Here is a 19634-nt window from a genome sequence, read left to right as displayed (position 1 = left end):
AACTTCAAGCCTTATTTCCCAAGCTTTCACACAATGGCCGCCCTAATCTTCCTGAGAAAGGATAGACAAATAAACAAAACGAAACGGGTCGGAGGACGTTCGGGGAGAATTAAGACTTTAACACCCTTTCCTCTTTTTCACCCTTCCTCTCTCTTTTTTTTCGGCGAACGCCACCGTGCCCACATCCCTTTCCCCGCTTCCTGCACGGACTTCCTTGTCTGAAGTTACAGTAATAAAGTTTTGAAAACCTTACAGCGGTGCCAGTAAGTGACGGCGGGCGGCGATGAAAGACAAACAAGAGGGGATGGGGGAGGGCGGGAAAGACGGAAACAAAGGAATAGACAGCGTAGACATAGAGCTGCAGAAGCATCATCCACACTGTCTCCTAATTAGAGGCCTTTGAACAGGATCACAAACAAAGCTTTTACATGTTTAAAATGCCACTTATTACTTCCTACATTATTCCTACTATTTCCATGAAAGCACCATCAACATACATAAGACAGATTGCATTCCTGATCTCTTTTACAATGACATGATATGATTTTTATACACATAATATGGCAATGCAAAATGCAAATACTATATTGTCGCATTTCGGTTGCCTTACCAGCATGTGCTTGCATCAATAGACGGTTGATAAGACTGATAGCAAGCACATGAACACAGGGCAGAAAGTCATGATAACATTGCCCCACCATTAGACACAATTATGTCTTCGACACCAACAGATTTACAACAATAATAAAATGTTACAAGGGAAATGAAATAAATATAGAGGAAAAAATATCAAGCTTTTGTCTCCAATATGAGGATATATTATAGGATAATTAGCTTCTATCAGGCTAAACCCAATCGCAGATCACTGAGAAACAGAGTGTGTGTGTGTGTGTGTGTGTGTGTGTGCGCGCGTGTGCGGTGGATGGAGGGAGGGAAATGAATGAGGCCTTTTCTTGCAGCAGGGCCCAGATCAGAGCTCCTAACTATGGGATTTGGTGCTGTTGCCTTTCTCCCCCTGGAGGGAGTAATTAGGTTAGGGAGGACAACTGCCGCATTGTTTTAACAGAGGAGGGATTGTGCAGGCCAAAGTCCCACCAGCGACATGCTTCCCTCACAACAAAAATGCCAAACGGATTCTGCAGCGCTCAGACACACACACAGACACACACACTTTTTGGGGTTTCCTCTATTAACTTTTTCACAGAGAGAAAAATCTGTCTTTTTATGCAGCGGAGAGTTTGGTACTGTGTGTATCCTATGAAATGTCAAATATAGTCCAAAAGTGTCGGATATCGCCTTGTGTTGTTGCAGTTGTGGGACTCTGGCTCTTTGTGGGACTCGCTATGCTTTAGTGTAACTGTGTGTACTCTCTCCTGTATCCAGAGGCTTGGCAACACAAACCGCTCCTAACTAGTATAATATGGTTATGATGCATTTGCATTCCTTCCAATCCCCTAGGAAATACAATATGCCTATATCGTCTGTTTTAATCACGGTCTGCTTCCAAGGAAAGTAAATGGAGAATACAAACAGCCACAGCTATAAAGAGCCTTTCTCAAATATACATCAGGTTCGTTTAAATACGTCCTCCGCTGATTGATAGAGAGTAAATCAAACAAATCACACTGCTAGAAAAAATAAAAAGGGGACATGGAGTGCTCACCAGTCTACTGTATTTACAATACACAGACTATGGCCTCTTTCATTCCCTCCCCTCTGCTCTCTTCTTCCCCCTTCCCTTCTTTCTCTGTTTGCGCTGTATTTCTTCTTTTATTTCTCTCCGTATATTTCGGTTTTTATGACTTTCTCCTCAGAACCGAAAGAAAAATATAGCACTGCTGTTGTGCAGCTCCTCTACACCTATCTGTTGGCTTTGAGCTCCTCCAAGCTACTCTTGTGGTTGATCAAGACTATGGGTCCATAAAACTAAAAAAAAAAAAAAACCTCCAAACCCCACTGTAATATACACCTCCGCACACCCGCCCACACCTTCCCTATTCACTTTCATCATAAATCTCCACTGCTTGACTGCAATATACAGTCAATTTGTGGTCCCCATAAGAGTCCTAACTCTAGCCTGGAACCGCTCTCAGGTGAGGGAAAAACAAGATGGAGGGGGTGGGAGGGGGAAAGAAAAAAACCCTGCGATGAATAAAAAACAAATGTGTGCGAACTGATACGCGACTCTGACAGACAGGTCCATGAGGCGTGGAGGACTCTGCTCTCCGCCGCCGCTTGCCACAGGTGGCCGAGATGATTGCGCTTTATTCCAGATGATGACCATAATGAGGCCTGTTTGGGTTTCACAGCGGCGCTCTCGGGACGCCCCGTAGGAGACTGACAGCGGCCCCGACATGTTAGACAGCGGACCGCTTTTAGGTTCTTTCCCTTACCAATTCCCCTTTTTCGGCAAAAAAAAAAAAAAAAAAAAAAGCGGCAGCTACAAAAGAAGAGCCGCGGCGCACTGTTTCTCCATTATGGGCCGTGGGTGATCACATGACAAAAAAAAAAAAGGGACCTCTATACGAATATCTAGAGAGCCTCTGGAAGCCGCTAGACATCTTCATAATAGGACGGCGGAGAGCAGAGTGCGGTGTCACAGTGAATTTATAAACTGTCATAAAGCCTTACGTGCGTTTGAAGAGCACGGGGGAGGGGGGGAGGGGGGGAGGGGGGGGGGGGGGGAGTTTCCCGCCCAGTGAACCCAGTAGGAGTAAAGTTAAATCTGGCCCCATCTGTGTTTTATATATTAGCAGCGACATGAAATCCTCGTCCCCGCGTTTTTGACTTTTCCAGCCGAATATACAACTTTCCATGTAACGCACACTAATCCCGCAGCTATTTCTCGGAGCCTAAACAGAGCAGGGAAAGTTTATATCTGAGTTCCCTCGCCGAGGACGGCGCAGCTGCGGCGGGATAGTAGTTACAGGCCTGGCCGGGGCCAAAAAAACGAGAAGCCGCAGAGTCGTGTTCGACTGCAACCCCGGAGCCCTGCCCCAGCCGGCCCCAGTCTCCTCTGCTGAACTCTACTCCGATCTGCTCCTTTTTCAGTCAAACGGCGGTCTGTTTCACTCTACTGTACTCTACTCAACTGTCATGGAGGAGGCTCGGATAGCCTCGGGCCTGCAGCTCCAGCCAGCAGACGCTCACAAGAAGCATGGGGCCCTCACACACACACACACACACACATAGACACACACAAACAGTGTCAGTCAATCACACACAAACTCCCGCCCTCGAGCTCTGTTTGCTCACAGCTGCCGGGCCTCCTCGGAGTTCATCTAAGGTAAAGATATGTTATATTATGCAACGGCGTATAGATTTTCCACCCCTGGCCCCGTGCCAACTTCCTGCTCCGAACAGCAAGCTGCAGCGCCTTTGTTCCCTAGGGTGACAGCTATTCCTTGCTGGACCGGGTGGCCAAATGGCAGAGACACGCTGAGACCGAGACACAGACAGAGAAGAGAAGGGGAAAATGAGAAAGGAGGCAAGAAAGCAAACAAGCAAGCAAGAAAGAAAGAAAGAAAGAAAGAAAGAGAAAGGAAGGCGTGCAGCCATGAGATACTGATATTGCAGTCTCTGAGTCTTTTCTCTCTCATCTCTGTAACTTAAAATCCTCCTTTCCCCTTCCTTGTCTTTTTTTTTTTTTTTTTTCTCTCTCTCCCCGGCTCTTGAAATCAGGTCACAAGTGTTTTCGTTACTGTTTGACTTGCGGGTTCATAAGCCTCCAAACGTCAACGCTCCTCCACCCACCCCCAAGACAGGAAAAGTTTTTCCCTCCAACATTAACCCAATAAATGCCTACTTAGCCCAGTCGCAAAAACCTCCGAGGCAAGTTCCTGGTGAAACAGAGCACCAGAGAGCGGCTCTCGAATGTCGACGGGCGACTTCCAATCGTGTAGATAATCATTACTCATAATCTTATCTGCGAACTAGCCGGCGCATAGTACATTTCCTGTACGGATACAGTTCGTCCGCGCTCTTTTCATCTCCTATGCTGGATCAACATGGCCTGTACTCCACTTGGCGCTGTTTCGCCACCGCTGCAGCATGAGGTAATGCGGCGCGATGATGAAAGAAAGCCACGGGGAAAGTCGAGGTACAATCAAGCGAGCCAATCAACACCTCTTTATCCGGCCTCCGCTGAAGACCAGGGGGGCCGGCGGCGGCGCGATGAACACCGTGACGTCATCGAGCGGCGTCACCGCGTGATGTCATCCCTCGACAGCCGAACAACGCTGAATCCCGACGCTACTCGCCCCTCCCTCCCCTCCCCAATTAATTGAGGCCTGATGAAGTCTTTATCCTTTGTGTCCAAATGATCATAATTGCCTCTCCAGTTATTACCAGGTGCGCGGAGATGCTGCTAATGCAAGGCTTTTGCCTGGTAATGGATGGATGGATGGGTGGATGGATGGGTGGATGGATGGGTGGATGGATGGGTGGAGGGCTAGACGGGTGGAGGGATGGCAGGAGGGCCGTAGATGAAGTACCATATGGTTTAAGAGTCAGTTGATGGTATTGGCACATGTGGTTTGCTGGCATCCAACCCGTCCTATCACACAAACACATACACACACACACTCCAGTGCTCTAATGTAGTGGTACTGGGCGTGATTTCTACCGACGGCTCCAGGCTGACACGGACAAGTCAAGAATGCGCACCTGTGCCTCATGTGCTTATGTGTGTGCAGGTGTGGGAAGTGTCTGGGCGTTGTGTCTGCCTGGGTCGTATAGCCGACCTCCACAGAGCATTATGCACGAGGCGGCGCAAAATACAGCTTGTCTATTTGGGCTTGAATTCAATTGAGACGTATGCTGCGAATATAGAGAGGGTATGTTTGTGAATGGGTATGAGGCCAAACATGGCTGCAGCTTCTTCCCTATTCAGGGGAAGATAATGTGTGCACATGTGTGCCATGTTTGTGTGAATGCCTGCATCTGCAAATTTAACTTTTTTTGGGGGGGGGATTGTGAATGCATGATTGTGTCTGAGAGACTGAATGAGATGGAAAGTCCGCCTGGGGAAGTCTATAAAGAGAAGGCTACAGTCATAGAGTCAAAGAGCGATAGAGAGTGGAACGGCGCTCAGATTTCATCCAGATTAATCTGGTAGCTTTGTAATGAGGGGTCTACTGTATATATTTAGCCCATGCAGTGAGATGTAGGTCAGACAGACAGGCAGGACAGGCCAAACAACATGCCCAGATTGCCCACACTGGAGTGACCTTGAGGGGGCCGACAATGATCCGCAACAACAACTCTCTATCTATTTCTGTTGACCTGTGACAGACTGATACAATGGCTTTGCACGCTCCTCCTCGCTTTGCCGGTCACAAGTTGAAGCCCTTACGTTCCCCTCTGTGGAGCACAGAACTATCTTCCAATTTTAATAACACATATCTTTCCTGAAATGTTACTTGTTGATTAAAAAAAAAAACAGGGCATGAATTACTGTCAACGTTCACTCCATGTGTTGATATTGGCATTAGTTCAAATTGACTCAATGCAAGAACAAAGCGAGCTCAGAAACGTTTCTCACTCTGTCCTCTATAGCTACAGACACGGAACGAAACAAGGTAAACTCTGTGAAATCTATAACATTATTCATTTTATAACCCTGGATATGACTTTAATGACTGAAAATACTTCGTGGTAATGACATTTTATGTGCTGCTGGCTCCATGCGAGTAGCTTTGGCACAAAATAATCAATGCAAGATTCTCATACTGATAGTGCCCTCTGTGACCGTGAAGTTGGGGTGTTATGACCTCTAGTATATCTCTCTCCCCAGCTAATTCAGTGTGTGATGGACATTATCAGATTTGCACAGTAGAGCTTTTCCGACTGATCCCTTGCTCAATGTGGTTTTTGTTTCGTTGTTCTGCAACGGGACATAAATCATCAAACCTAAATGATACGGAAATTTGCAATTCAAAGGTTCCGCCCTTAAAGCCCACTCCAGGGCAAGCGAGGTGTGACAGTGTTGGTGGCTGGGTTTTTCCATATTGCTGATGCTCTCACAGATAGAAAGCCATCATGCAAAACACTGAGAGTTACCATCTATTCAAAACAAACATAAAAGCCCAGGAGGAGGAGGAGGAGGAGAGAGAGAGAAAGAGAGAGAGGAGGGAACTTTGCAGGGCAAGAAAGAAATGTTAAGGAAATATGTGTGCATGTGTGGGTGTGTGTGTGTGTGTGTGTCTACCTCATGGTGTATCTGTGTAAACCCAAGCAGCCACACCCTCTCTCATACGAACACTGTAGATCTCTCTCTTTCTCTCTCTTTTTCTCTCTCTCTCTCACACACACACACACACACACACATTGCCTTATCCTCGATTGCCCTGGCAAATTGGTCGTCACAGTGATCGAAATACCCATATAATGGCGGCACCACTATTTGGATTTATGACTCAAAATTGGAGGAAAGAACATGCTGTACCGATGCGTCCATCTAACGCTCAGCTATTACAAAGCTCTCAAACATTCTCCAATGAAATTCCCTCCTCTGCTCCTGATTTGTATGGGCAAAGGCACATTTTGTCTTGGTGGTTTCTAAATTGAGACCCCCTACACACACACACAAACACACACACACACACTTACACACATACTAACACACACATACAACTCTAACTCTCTCTGTTTTTCTCCCTTTCTCTGTTCCCATATTGTACAGTGAGTATTTTGTGTTCCTATGTATATTCTAGCTCAATTATGTAATTTAGCACCCGTGTGTGTGTTCGGTAGCCATGGCAACAGCACAACATATCAGCGACCGCAGAACCGCGCTGGGGCCGTGGGCACTGCCAGGGTTCTGCCAAAGAATAATCCATGCCAGAGGTGACATGAGTGAAGGAAAAGCGAGGCGGGTGGAGACAGCATGACACACACATGCAAAAAAACAAAAAAAAAACATGCACGTGCATTGAAACACACATACACATACACACAGACATGTATGCAGCACACACAGACACACATAGCATATTACTCTCTCCTCTCATTCTCCCTCTCCTTCCTTTTAAAATACAAGCACACACACTGGATATCCTCCCATTCTTCTTGGCTGGAGCCTCCCATGGCAATAGCAGTAGGAATCCATTCTCCACGGATGCTGGGACAGCTGTGCTGATATTGAATGAGACACAGTTGGTTCTGCCTCTTCTGCATGCAGCTTGAGATAAAAACTACATGCTACTTAATTCAAATCTATATTGCCTCCTGCCAAAATGCATCCAATTCATCCCGTCTTTGTCTTTGCCACCAAGCAAAGCTCTGAATTCTATACAAAATTGCCGTAAATTCGCCCCTTCTGCCGACACACGGTGGCCCCCAGTCACCAGCTGACAATAAATAGAGAAAGATGCTATTATCAATAAAGACATTAATCACAGAAACCTTCAAAAGTCTCTCTTTCATAAGCTTAGAAATATGTCCTTCGAATGCTAATAATCCGCCACATATGGCCTTGCACACATGCAAGCAATTTTCAAGCTGCAAAGATAACAAAAAACAACCTTTGCCAGTCCACATCTGAAGGTGTAAGCTATCCAAGGAGGGCAGCCTCCTTGTTTGAGGCTGGGGAGATATGGCTAGTGGTGGCCTTTGGTGGCACCAGTGGAAGAGGGTCTTGGGGGTGCTCATCAACCTTTTTACATTTACACTGAAAACGTACACACTAAAAAACCTGCCACCTGAAATGAGCTAAGCTAAGGTGAAACATTAGAATCTCTCTTGGTGGTGGTTTTGGTGGTGGATTGGCCCGGGCCTGGGACCGGCGGTGTGTGGTAGGAATGAATAAGTAAAAGGAACACGGTGTCCCAGGCAGCGTCTGGCATTGTGGCCTCCTGGTGTCCCCGTTACACGATGGGGAAAAGATCCGGCGCTGCCCACAGCCACAAAACACCGGCGCAGCCAATCAGGGACTCCGATTTCACCCTTACTCCCTGCCGTCTTCCCCGCTTACACATGTGCGAGCGCACAACTCAGTTACCGGCGAGCACAATAGATCAGCCCTACCTGTCAGTCAAACACACGATGAGTTCACTCTGCTGTCCCGTGTCCAAAACACAGAGTGCTTTACTGGCTGCCTGGTCAAAACGTCCCTTTTCCTCACAAATATCCACACAAGCTAAACCTCTGCTCGCTTTTTGGCGTCACTGATCATGCTGATTGGCTGTTAGGTAGAGTCAAGGAAATTACACTTGTGCCCCCTTGAACCCAAATCCACAGTAATATGATAATTCAATATATCTATCTGAGAAATTCAATAACAGGCAATAGGACCTATTCTCCACTTCCCGCAATGTGACTTTGGCATTTGGGAGCGGCTCACAGAAATCTGGCCTCCTTTATGCTTTTGAACTAAAGTGAAACTGCAGTGAATGGTTTGAAAATGATATTTTAAAAGATAGGTGAGACACAATAGAGGCTGCTGCCTGGAAACTGGCATCCAGCTCTATTGGCTAATCCAGTGATAACCACTCACAGGCCTAATCGGCATGAAGACATGGCACCAAAGGTTTTGGTGCATGTTTATTGGGGGGAGGGGTTGTTTGTTTGCATGTGCATGCGTGTGCAAGTGCACATGGATGCATGTGTGTTTCTATGTGTGTGTGTGTGTGTGTCTTTAATTCTGAAAAATCCAACATTTCTGTTTATTCAGACTGCGGTTCCATCAGATTTTAATCCCCTGAACAGCTGTTCCAACTCATTTTCCAGGCCTTGGGAAGAGAGAGAGAGAGAGAGAGAGAGAGAGAGAGAGCGAGCAGTGGGGAGGGGTTGAAAGGCCACCTCACAAAATATGTGTAAATGGAGGTTTCATGGGAGAGAAGGGCTTTGAGACGACAATGGTACAAGGACCTCAGTTAAAAGTACTAATCCAAACATTGATTACATTAATTTCACTTGATTCTCACATAAAACAAACTAGCTCATTCTTTCCCCTCTAAATGCTGCTTTAATATTTTCACTCTAAACACTGCTATCTGATAAAGAAAAGTGATAAGGATTGGTGATGACGTAAAAAAAATATAATACATCCTCTTGGAGCAACATATAGGCTGATAAAGAAAATTGCATGGTTCAGCCTGGGAGGACAACACAATAAGTCATGTGCGCTGAGACAGTGACCTTAAAGCAGAGGTGAAATCTAACTGTTACAGGCCTTAAAAGAAAATACCAAATGCCATTTATCATATTCTTCATTTGTCTGTTTAAATTATCAAAATGAACTGTCCGACTGCAGTTAGGCCTACACCAATACAAATATTAAATTGGAGGAGGAGAGCTGGCATATAAGATATAAGGCCTATATGAAAAATAAGGGAGAGGGCAGTGCAAGGTTGCTTGCATTCTGCAGTAATTTAAATGAATCTGAAATACATTGGGATAAAGAGCAGTAGATTTCAAGCAGCGATCCCACATTTTAAAATGAAAGCAGTCTCCCTTTCACAACAGCAAGTTTGTGTACCGCCGTTTGGAACGCTGCTGGCGTCGGAGCAGCGGCTCACCCATGTGAAAAAAAAGAAAAAAGAAAAGTAGCTCGGACCTCATATTTTGAATCTACAATATTTATCCACTGTCTCAAACTAAGGTAAGATATTTTGATAGGCACCGATTAAAATAGCACATGCTCGAAAAGGAAAAAGCCGGTGGAGTTTGGAGCCAATCTGCGGCCTGATTCGAGCTGATGCATGACTGCTTTGAAATGAAAAAGTGTCATGTGGTCAAGCAATAAAATATATAGCCTCGTTCAATAATACAAAATACAGATAGATAATACAGTGTGTGTGATATCGGAGTGTTTGCAGTGAAATAGAAGTTCCCCCTCCCTTCTAATTCAGTGAGAAGCTGGAGGTCAAGCTGCACGGCCCATAGAGTGAGCATCACAAAACATTTTTATCAAGACGGGATGTAAAACACATACACCTAATGCTGAATAAATAGGGAGGGGACTTACCACTAATGCATTGTTTAGAAGGTGAGTAGGGTAATACTTTAGTGTCGAGAGGGTGTTAAGAGGCGAGGAGAGCAGGGGTCAGCGTCCAGGCGGGCAGAGGAGCAGAGGGAAGGAATATGTTAAAATGTCGCACCGGTGAAAATAGACTGAGATGACAACATTACCAGCTGCATGAGCTACAGAACACACACACCACATATTCAAAATGCAATGATTTTTTTTTTTTTTTTTTTTTGCCAATGGTTGTTGTAAAGGGCAGAGCTGTGCAGCGTCATTCTGGCCTGCAGGCCCGTACAGCGCAGAGAAGTGGATTTACCAGCACCAATGTGTTAGATAGGCAATATTTTAAATTACAGTGTTGCAGCGAAGTGATACTTAAGCTTTAGAAGGGTTAACAAATATTTTAAAAAGATAGAAATATAATTAAATAGCATCTCAATCAATTTCAATTACATGCCAAAATTCATTCAGTGTCTATTTGAGCAAGGATTTTCCTTATTTGCACTACAAGCTCCAGGTTTATTTTAAAATGAATGGAAAGTAAAATAAAGGACAATGCAATAATTATCTGCTATTCCCTTATCTTTATGAATGTGCAGCTTTCTTTCACTTCTAATCTCTAGACAGGCAATTACAGAGAATTCCAGTGTAGCCAATCTATACACTGAAATGAAAAAGACTTATAATGTCTGTGTGATTTTCATCGGTAAATTGGCTCACCACAGACAACACACTAGAAGTCACACAGACAAACACAAGCACACACACACACACTCCTCTCCGGGCTCTCCGTAATTTGCTTCCATTACGCACCGTCCGTCACATCCCAGCACGCTGCTTCTCTCCAGCAAGGCTTTTATCGCAGTTAATAATTCATTCGATTGTTTACAATTGTTGCCATATCCGAGGTCCAAGCTCGTTTTTTTAATTATTAACAGCAATTAAATAAACAAAATGTGCTTCTCCGTCTGCAGACGGAGCTGCGAGGGAATGCTGGGGAGAGAGCTGCTGGTGCTGCGTGCACGGAGGGCGAAGTTGTTTCCTCCCTGCACGGCACACACACACACACACACATTAAGGTACTAAATAAAATATGACATCCAAAATATACATATTTGGGGCTATGCTGAAATCACATGCTGCCATCGTTTCCCAGTCCAGGCAATGACATAGCCTACTATACCATATGTGCAACATGTGTACCATATTACACTGTATGCGCAGTTGGCCTTGATGCCAATTACTTTTAATTAAGGGGAATATAGCCTTTGTGACTGAATGCAAGCTCTTTTGTTTAGGCATACTGTGCTGTGAAATAATGTAATATTTATCAATTACAGATAAAGACTTGTATATACTCTTTGAGTCTCTGTTTGGGAGTGAAGGCCAGACAAGTCATAGTTCAGAGCATTTGAAAAAAAAAAGAAGACTGCATATAGGCAATTCTATAGAAATAGCATATCATAATCTATAGGCTAACCATATGTGTGATGCTTGTAATCATGATGTGACTCGTCTTTTTCATTTCCTTTCCCTTTCACCAAGTCACACTCAGTCAGTTTCAACTCATGAGCCCTAGAGTCGACATGAGTAGCTTTCTTCAATAAAAACGAAGAATCGGGGAAAATATTCAAATCTCCTTTGCCTTGCTTGTGTCAATAAGAGGACAACATTATGATCCGGCTAGTGTTTTTAAATGGGAACCAGACATGGCTATGCCCGCATGAGAGGAGCTGAGAGCAGCCTCCCATGCAGCCTCTGGTAGCAGTCGTCAGAAGGCATATGATGGGAGGAAAACTCTTTTAATAAAACCACTGTAAAATAAGGAATGAATTACACATCAAACGGGCCCTGGCAGTCCGCTGTCAGGCGAAGCCAATGAGGGATAAACAAGTTTGCTTTATAAGAGTAAGACTTCCAACGGTTGTAACACGGGCAGGTCAATGCCACCGCTTGGAATATAAAGGTAGATTTGGAGGGAAATTTACCTTCAAAAACCTTATAGACCTGGAAAAAACAGAACAAGCGATGAGGCTTCATATTAAAAAAAAAGCAAGGTACTGACAGAAAACACTTAAAACTAAAGGTATAGGGATTTCATTTGGCTTTGTAGAACACATGCTGGTGTGTGTCAGCGCCTGTGACAGTTTAACACGCTTGAATTTGACCTTAAAACAGAGACACAGACATGACGGTGTATGAGGGAAGCTGCTAAGCATGTTGGATTCTAAACTTTTAACAGTTGATGGGACTGTGGCGCATCGCATAAAGCTTCACCCATCTGGCAAAAAGCTTAGTGAAAATGTTCTGCAAGCAGCATTATATTTGTCAGAGCTCGCTCTCTGCATACTCTTCCATCCACAAGTTAGTTTTTCAGGCAGGAGATTTTAAGGGAAGGTTGAAGGTTCGGCATGATGAACATTCATTTTAAGTTGAGTGTAAAAAGACTAGACTCAATCTATAAGAGCCACAGCACAGGCAAATTAACTATTAATATAACAAATTCAGAAATGAACAAAGAGAGAAAGTATAAATAAAAAGCTATTTAAAAACTGGTCAAACGGGAACCTGAGTGGCATGAAAACATTTATTAAAGCAGCCTGACACCAATCCCATTTTTAAGGTCACAGAAGTCCACAATACAATCTAATAATACTGCAATCTGCAGAAAAAGGTCTGAAGATACTCATTTCATCCAGGCTGCTCCACACTAAACCAATGAAAAACATGTTCAAGCGGGTCCAGTTTTCCCAATAGCACCAGATTGTGAAATTTCCTTTAACTGTGTTATTTCCTTGACAACAGCAACACAAAATAAACATGTTATAATAAATGTGATGTAAATTTGGAACAATCATTTCTAAGGGAGGAAGTCTGTTTTCACTGAAGTAGAAGCCCTGTGTTTTATATTTAAGGCTCCTCTAAATGGCAAAAGCCGTGTCAAGTGTTTGAAACTCTGCTCATTTTTAGACTATTACTAAAAAAAAAATACTGTACACTACCTGCAGCAAGAGTTCCACATAACAATATCATATTAGAAAACAGTAACAGTCATTTTGCACACTCATTTGATTAAAAATAAAAACGTGGCAAAGCAATTCACTGAAATAATTTGGGGGGAAACAGGCGTCACACACGTGTGTCTACAAGGAGAAAAGTCACTGCTACACTCGGTTTATGAAAAAATATATATTAAATAGTTAGGCTATGTATGAGGTGAAAAGTTGATAACATGAGCTGAAATATAGTTGCTGCGTCTCTTGTTGAGTTCAACTCCATTACAGGCCTGACAGTAATGTGTTCATATAGGCTGCATGCAAAAGCTATAGAATAGTCAACTGGTGCGCCAGAGCTTCAGAAAAGGACTAGTTTCTCAGAAGATGTCAGACTTTACAACTGCACGTACGCATGCACACGCGCGCGCGCGCACACACACACACACAAACACACGCACGCACACACACACACACACACACACACACACACACCAGCTCCAAGCTCTCCTCGGCTCTCCCGGATTGAACTTCAGATATAACGCTCTAAAGGCGGCGCGCCCCGCTCTCCTGCAACTCCTATCTGCAGCGAAACTCTTGCGAGGCTCGACACTTGGAAAAATCCATCTCACACATGTAATATTAAACTCCAGTCCACATTCTCTCTATCCCTCCGCTCTGCTTTCTCCTCCTCCTAGGCTCCCCTCCTTTCTTTTTTCTTTTTTTTTTTTTTTATATCAAATACATTTCGGGAGAAGCGCCATTTTCTCTCCAAAACCCATGTGCGATGAAAACGCACAAGAAAGTTTTACGCAAAAGAAATGCGCACGGTGGCGGGACAAGTGTCGGAGAGTTCGGGTTAAGTTTCAGAGAGGCTCGGAGAGCAGAAACACGCTGTAACACACACAAATAAACTGTTGTGCAAGAAAAAAAAAAAGAAAAAAAAGAAAAGAAAAAAAGGAAAAAAGAAAGAAGCAGCGCAATGAAAACCGGCATCTTCGCTTAGACTAGAATAACCCAAACAATGAAAGAAGATAAGACATTTACCTGTGTCAAGCAGTACGGGGAGTACATGGTTATTTTTAGAAAGGAGAATTGGAGAGCTTATTTAAGTTGGATGGAAGCTCGGTGTGGTGCTGCATTGCAATCGCTCGCCGTCCTGTTTCTCTCACTCCATGCTGCAGCTTACAGTAACCCCGCCTAGAAAGTGAAAGCTTACACAAACTTTCAGGGAAAAAAGTTTCTCTCCCTCCCCTCTTCCGTGCAGGACTCCGTCGCGCTCCTCTTTGTAAAAAATTACCCCTAACTAACTCTTCGTTTGATAAGACATATAGATTTATATCGGCGCGTTTTTTTTTTATCAGAACTTTGACGATTGAGCGGTGACAGACAAAGCTTTCCTTTAATTTGTCTTCACTGGTTCGCGGGGTATTTAACCCGGTATGCGTACTGGCGTTTCCCCTACATCTTTTATATGGTAATGCTACACTAATGTTAAACTAATGAGGGCTTATTGACCCGTAATGTCGATGTTATGGAAATGCAAATTATGATTAGGGTAAATGAGTCGTTCTGAGGCAGGTTTGATAGGCGCAACAGCGATTTAATCATTTTCTAAAAGTTGGCTAAATGCGTTTTGTTGTTCTTCGACTTGGAGGTATAATGCGTAAAGGCACATCGGAGTAGATCTGAGGTGAAAGACGCATCAGCGCGCTCCAACAGCTGCAGGGCAATAAATACAGAGGCTATATATATATTTTGAGACCTGTGCAATTGCCTATAGCGTGTGCAGTATGAGGAACAGCCACATGGACACAGATGGAAGTAAAGTCTCGTTTATGTGACTGAATCGGATTCAAATAGTTTTCTAATTAATTGACATGAATTTGACAAATTTAGGTGATATAATTACAGTTCACCTATTGGATTATCTCCACCAGTTTTAAAACAGTTCCTATATTCTCCAGCTCCTACATCTGTGTAGATTCAAATTCTGCAAAGACTTTTGCACTAGAGCAAAACTTTGCATTTTGCTTATATGCTGGAATGCAGCTGCAAGCATTAGAGTCAAGACATTATTTCACCATGGGTGTGAAGTGAGTCGATTTATTTGTTATTGAACCATGTTTGACCCGGCCTGGAACCCACAACTGCAGCTTCAAACCAGAGAAGTTAAAGTCCCGGGCCAAACTGTTACCAGAGGAGACTGCCGTATTTACTATGAAGTTGAAAAGAGAAAACTGACCAAACGTGAAGACAGACATATAATCACAGCCTCTGAGCAGTATCAAAACACTATATTGGGGTATGTGAGGAAACAGAAACTCTCTCTCTCTCTCTCACACACACACACACACACGCACACACACAAACAGTAGTGAGTGATGCACATTTCATATAAAAGCCATAAAATAAAGTTTGTTGGACCGGCTCCCAAGTGTGGTACGGTGGGAATTTGGGTGGGAGTGAAGTCATTGTGGAGAAGCGGAGCTGAAATTTGGGCCTGACACTGGAGTCCCACAGATTTATGAGGCCTACTGCTTGTGCATACCGCAAGCCTCTGCAGGCGAAACAAAGAGATCTGGGCTCTGTGTGGCCAATTACTGCACACAGCCAAATAAGAGAGCCAGGGACGCAGGCAGGGAGGGGCGGGAGGGAGAAAGTGTGTGGTCAGGAGTGTATGGAGACCACAAAACCGTAACCTCCTGTCCTCGCCGCCACACAAGGTTACGATACCAGCATTCCTTTCCACGAATATAATACATGACTAATACGAAACACACACACACACACACACACACACACAAAAACACATACAGACACACCCACAGGCACACCCACACGCACCTTTTGCTTTCCCCTGTCGGGCAGGTGGAGCGAATTTGCTTCTAAAAAACGACTGCCTGCAACTTTTTTCGAGGGACTTTTTCGATCTTCGTTTTGCAGCCGAACGCGAACTCTCTCTCTCTCTCTCTCTCTCTCTCTCTCTCTCTCCCGCTCACTTTCTCGCTGGAGTCTTTTAAAAGTGCCGCACAAGACCGCCGGGTGCAAAAGGTTACGGAGAGCGGTTGCACGGGGATCAAAACCCCCAAATCCTTTATAGAGTCGACTCGCAATGCAGCACACGCAAACGCACTCCTCTGCCGTGGCTCCTTAAATGAGCCACACATTTAGTGGTCTGTGTGAGTAAATCTCTCATTAAGTAACACATGGTAGAGCCATATGCTATGGTTGGTGGGTCTGCTGTGGCTCTGCTTTTTCACACGCTCCAATATACATATTTACCACCGCACCAATGTGGTCAGCTCTGTAATGAATATGTTTGTAATTCACTCATCGGTCCGGGCATTGTCTCGACTTTAACCTTTCATTTCCCAGAGTTCCTCGGGATAGAGCTATGGGGTTTTCGCTGATAAATGGTCAGAGGAGTCAATATCGATGTATTGAGTTTTTAAGCCGGTGTGATGACGGCATCAGGGAAACTTTAGGCCTTAGGGAGCCTGGACCTGAACACACAGGAGGCCGACTGTAAAAAAAAAAAAAAAAAAGGTCGTCCAGGGATCAAAGTCACTACAAATTTCCCTGAAACTACCTCACAGCGTGATACCCCGACCAGCCATGACACCGCACCTGGCTGTCTCCGGTGTCAAGAGGAGAAGGAACGAGGGGCCAGGGCGGATAAGGAGGAGCGCGGAGGAGCTGTTTCAGCCGAGAAAAACCCTCAGCGGCGAGGACGTGGCTCCGCGGGCCCTGCGCTCACATACAGCGCACATGCATGAGGGAAGGAGAGAGAGAGAGGGAGAGAGAGAGAGAGAGAGAGGGGGAGAGAGAGCGGTGATGCACTTCACACAAAAGTACGAGCGGCGCACAGCAGACCTCCTTGTGAGGAGCTGGACTTAGACACCCTCCTGTGGATGTTCTTGAACTCGCTGCCCCCTGGAATCCAATACGGTCTCAGCGACGCTCCTCCCCCTCCCCCAAAAAACGCTCCCCTACCAACCATGCTGCTCAATTACAGCCATAATGGTTCATTTCTGTACCCCGAGACACACGATACACTGCAGCAACCCAGATTCTCTATGAGACTTGGCATAAGTCTTATGCCGGGAAAACAAAGAGTATAGAAAAGCTGGCTCCCACCTCATTAACAATCACATTTTCAGTCATCCACAGCCCCCCTTGCCCCCCCCCCCACCTCCCGCTCCCACTCCTCTGTTTTTATTACCGTTTTATATCAGGCCGATCGTTGTAAATCCAGTGCGCTCGCTGGGTGGAATTCTTTTTTTTTTGTTTTTTTTTTTAAAAAGCTGCACACTTTCTTCAACTTTGTGTATAGTATTCCACTGGTATTTTTTTCTTCTTTCTATTTTTTTTTCTCTCTTTCTCTTCATTTTATACAACCAGGCATGCTGCACATTATCGTCATAATTTTCATTCCCACGAGGCGAGGGCGCTTCGGTGAAGCTGCAAAGGCCCCCTTTTTTCTTAAATGTGCGTGTGGAAATAATGATTGTAATGGTTTGCAGCTGAGTAGAGGGAGCTGTGAATGACATTATGATTGTGGTGCAATTACCAAGAGCATGAAAACAGACTGTCAGTCACACTAATGACTAATGACTCAAATAACACATTTAATAAAAATATATGAAATAATCATAATAATAACAACAACAACAACAATAATAATAATAATAATCATAAATGCATACCCTGTATGAATCTGATACTACAAAGCATTCAGGCATCCCAGGACCTCTGGAGGGGTCTTCGTTCAACAGAAAGGTTTCGGTTGCCTGAAATGTAACACAACAGTCATTCATTCATTAGGTGACACTGTCGTTAACAGAGTTCAGGGAACATATATACAAGTTGGCTGCTATTTTAACAGTCATATAATGCTGTAAAAAGTCAGTGTTGATTTTTGATGTTAGAATCTTCCTCCTGCTCCTGCTATTTTATAATCATCATCCTCCTTCTGCTCAGGTCCAGCCACAATGTTGAAGGATATGCGATAATTGTGCTATTTAGTGCCAAACTAATGGGAAAGCGACGTCTTTAATCTTTACATTTCACACACGCACACACACACACACACACACACACACACACACACACACACACACGGTTCATAATGTGTGCTGCCTTCCTGAACCCATATGCTGTGCAGGCCCGAGGCCCGGCCCTGCCAGTCACCACCACTTGAATGGAGAGCAAAGTGTTTAGCTGCCATACCGCCACACAATACATCAACACAATGGCATTTCCTGTCCCTGCTATTTCACCTGCATGGTCACTTTTCTCACAGCGCGCACTGATTCAGCACAAAACATTCACACACACACACACACACACACACACACACACATACTCTCATGCACACAGTCACACACGCATGCACACGTACGTACGTGCAGATACCCGCTCACACAAACACTCAGGCGATGCGCATGTGTGTGCCCACATGCATATACACACACACACGCGCACACAGACACACACAGAGGCCCTTGGCTACACTATAGGGCCCTACATTGCATTCACTGATAGATGCAGCTAAAGTATTTATTCTAAGTGTTTGTTTCTATTCAGCGCAGGTCATTTGTATGCTGTGGGACGCGCCAGCTGAGACTTGGGCTCTGAATGAGCATCCATTGCAGTTCTGCTGTCAATTCAGGCAGCCAGGCCAGACGACATGGATGGGAGGGAACCGTAGACCGAGGATCTGGATCAGGGATGGGAATTATGTCTGGCTTGCTAGCCCGTGGCTACTACTTTTTAGTCCAGACTGGTACAAATTTGCTCTCACTAGGCTGAATTTGCATGGCTCCTGTGGAAACCGACGAAACCTGCCAGGCTGGGGCTAAGAATCACGAGGTAAATGAAAATAACTCGGGCTCCCTGAGCAAGGGGAAGGAAGTCCCACTTTGTACACAGTAGGACAGGAAGCACTTCGCAAACCAGGCACCTTCAGTTACATCGCCGGATAGAGGAGAAGAGCGGAAATAATCGCATTTTCCAGAACTTTAGGTCCTGATCTCTCCACATACCTTAAGCAGAAACAAACACGGACCGAGAACAGGAACAAACATCGCTTGTAGCTAGCAACAGAATGTAAAGTTATACTATTTAAACTGGCATATGATGTAAACACATTTCTTTTTTTTGGGGGGGGGGGGGGGGGGGGAATTCAAACAGACATTAGCGCACTTAAGCATTTACATATGCAGACACACACACACGAGGACACACGCACAAACGCACACGGTGACACGGGATTGCACTCAAACAAATACTTACATGCACAGACACATGCATAAACACACAACACTATAATAAGTCCCAGACTCGGGCTAACCAAACTGCGGCTGGAGACACAGTCTATTCATATCCTTCAGAATGAGAGGTTAGAGCTCGAGTCTTTTCCCTTTCCCTTTTAACACAGGAAGGGCATCTGTGCGCGCGCGTGTGTGTGTGCGTGTGTATTGTGTGTGTACATGTGTGTATGCGTGTGTGTGTGTGTGTGTGTGTGCGCACGCACATGTGTGATTTACATCAATTCCTTTGGCAAAAAGTCCTCAAGACAGATTGATTAACATTAACATAAGATTAACATTGGTTTGTTAGCATAGCCCCTCGCTCATTATAAGTTTAGCACGGGCCACATGAAGCGTTCA

General features: G+C 44.7%; 1 protein-coding gene across 2 annotated transcripts in view; it reads right to left on the bottom strand.

Moving 5' to 3' along the window:
- Nucleotides 1-19634, bottom strand: part of nfixb (nuclear factor I/Xb) — a 140275-nt gene that overhangs the window by 103602 nt on the left and 17039 nt on the right. The window contains exon 2 of one of the 2 annotated variants that reach the window (XM_071535049.1): nt 17670-17753. In XM_071535049.1, coding sequence (XP_071391150.1) covers nt 17670-17753 — 84 coding nt within the window. Of the gene's footprint in view, nt 1-14007; nt 14137-17669; nt 17754-19634 lie in introns of those variants that run through there. The other variant, XM_071535050.1, reaches the window with a different exon arrangement.

This window comes from Centroberyx affinis, unplaced genomic scaffold (assembly GCF_046629955.1).
Source record: "Centroberyx affinis isolate AG114_WGS23_722 - 3 ecotype Tasmania unplaced genomic scaffold, CSIRO-AGI_Caff_v1 ptg002649l_1, whole genome shotgun sequence".
NCBI lineage: Eukaryota > Metazoa > Chordata > Actinopteri > Beryciformes > Berycidae > Centroberyx > Centroberyx affinis.
This window is presented reverse-complemented; position numbering and strand designations above follow the sequence as displayed.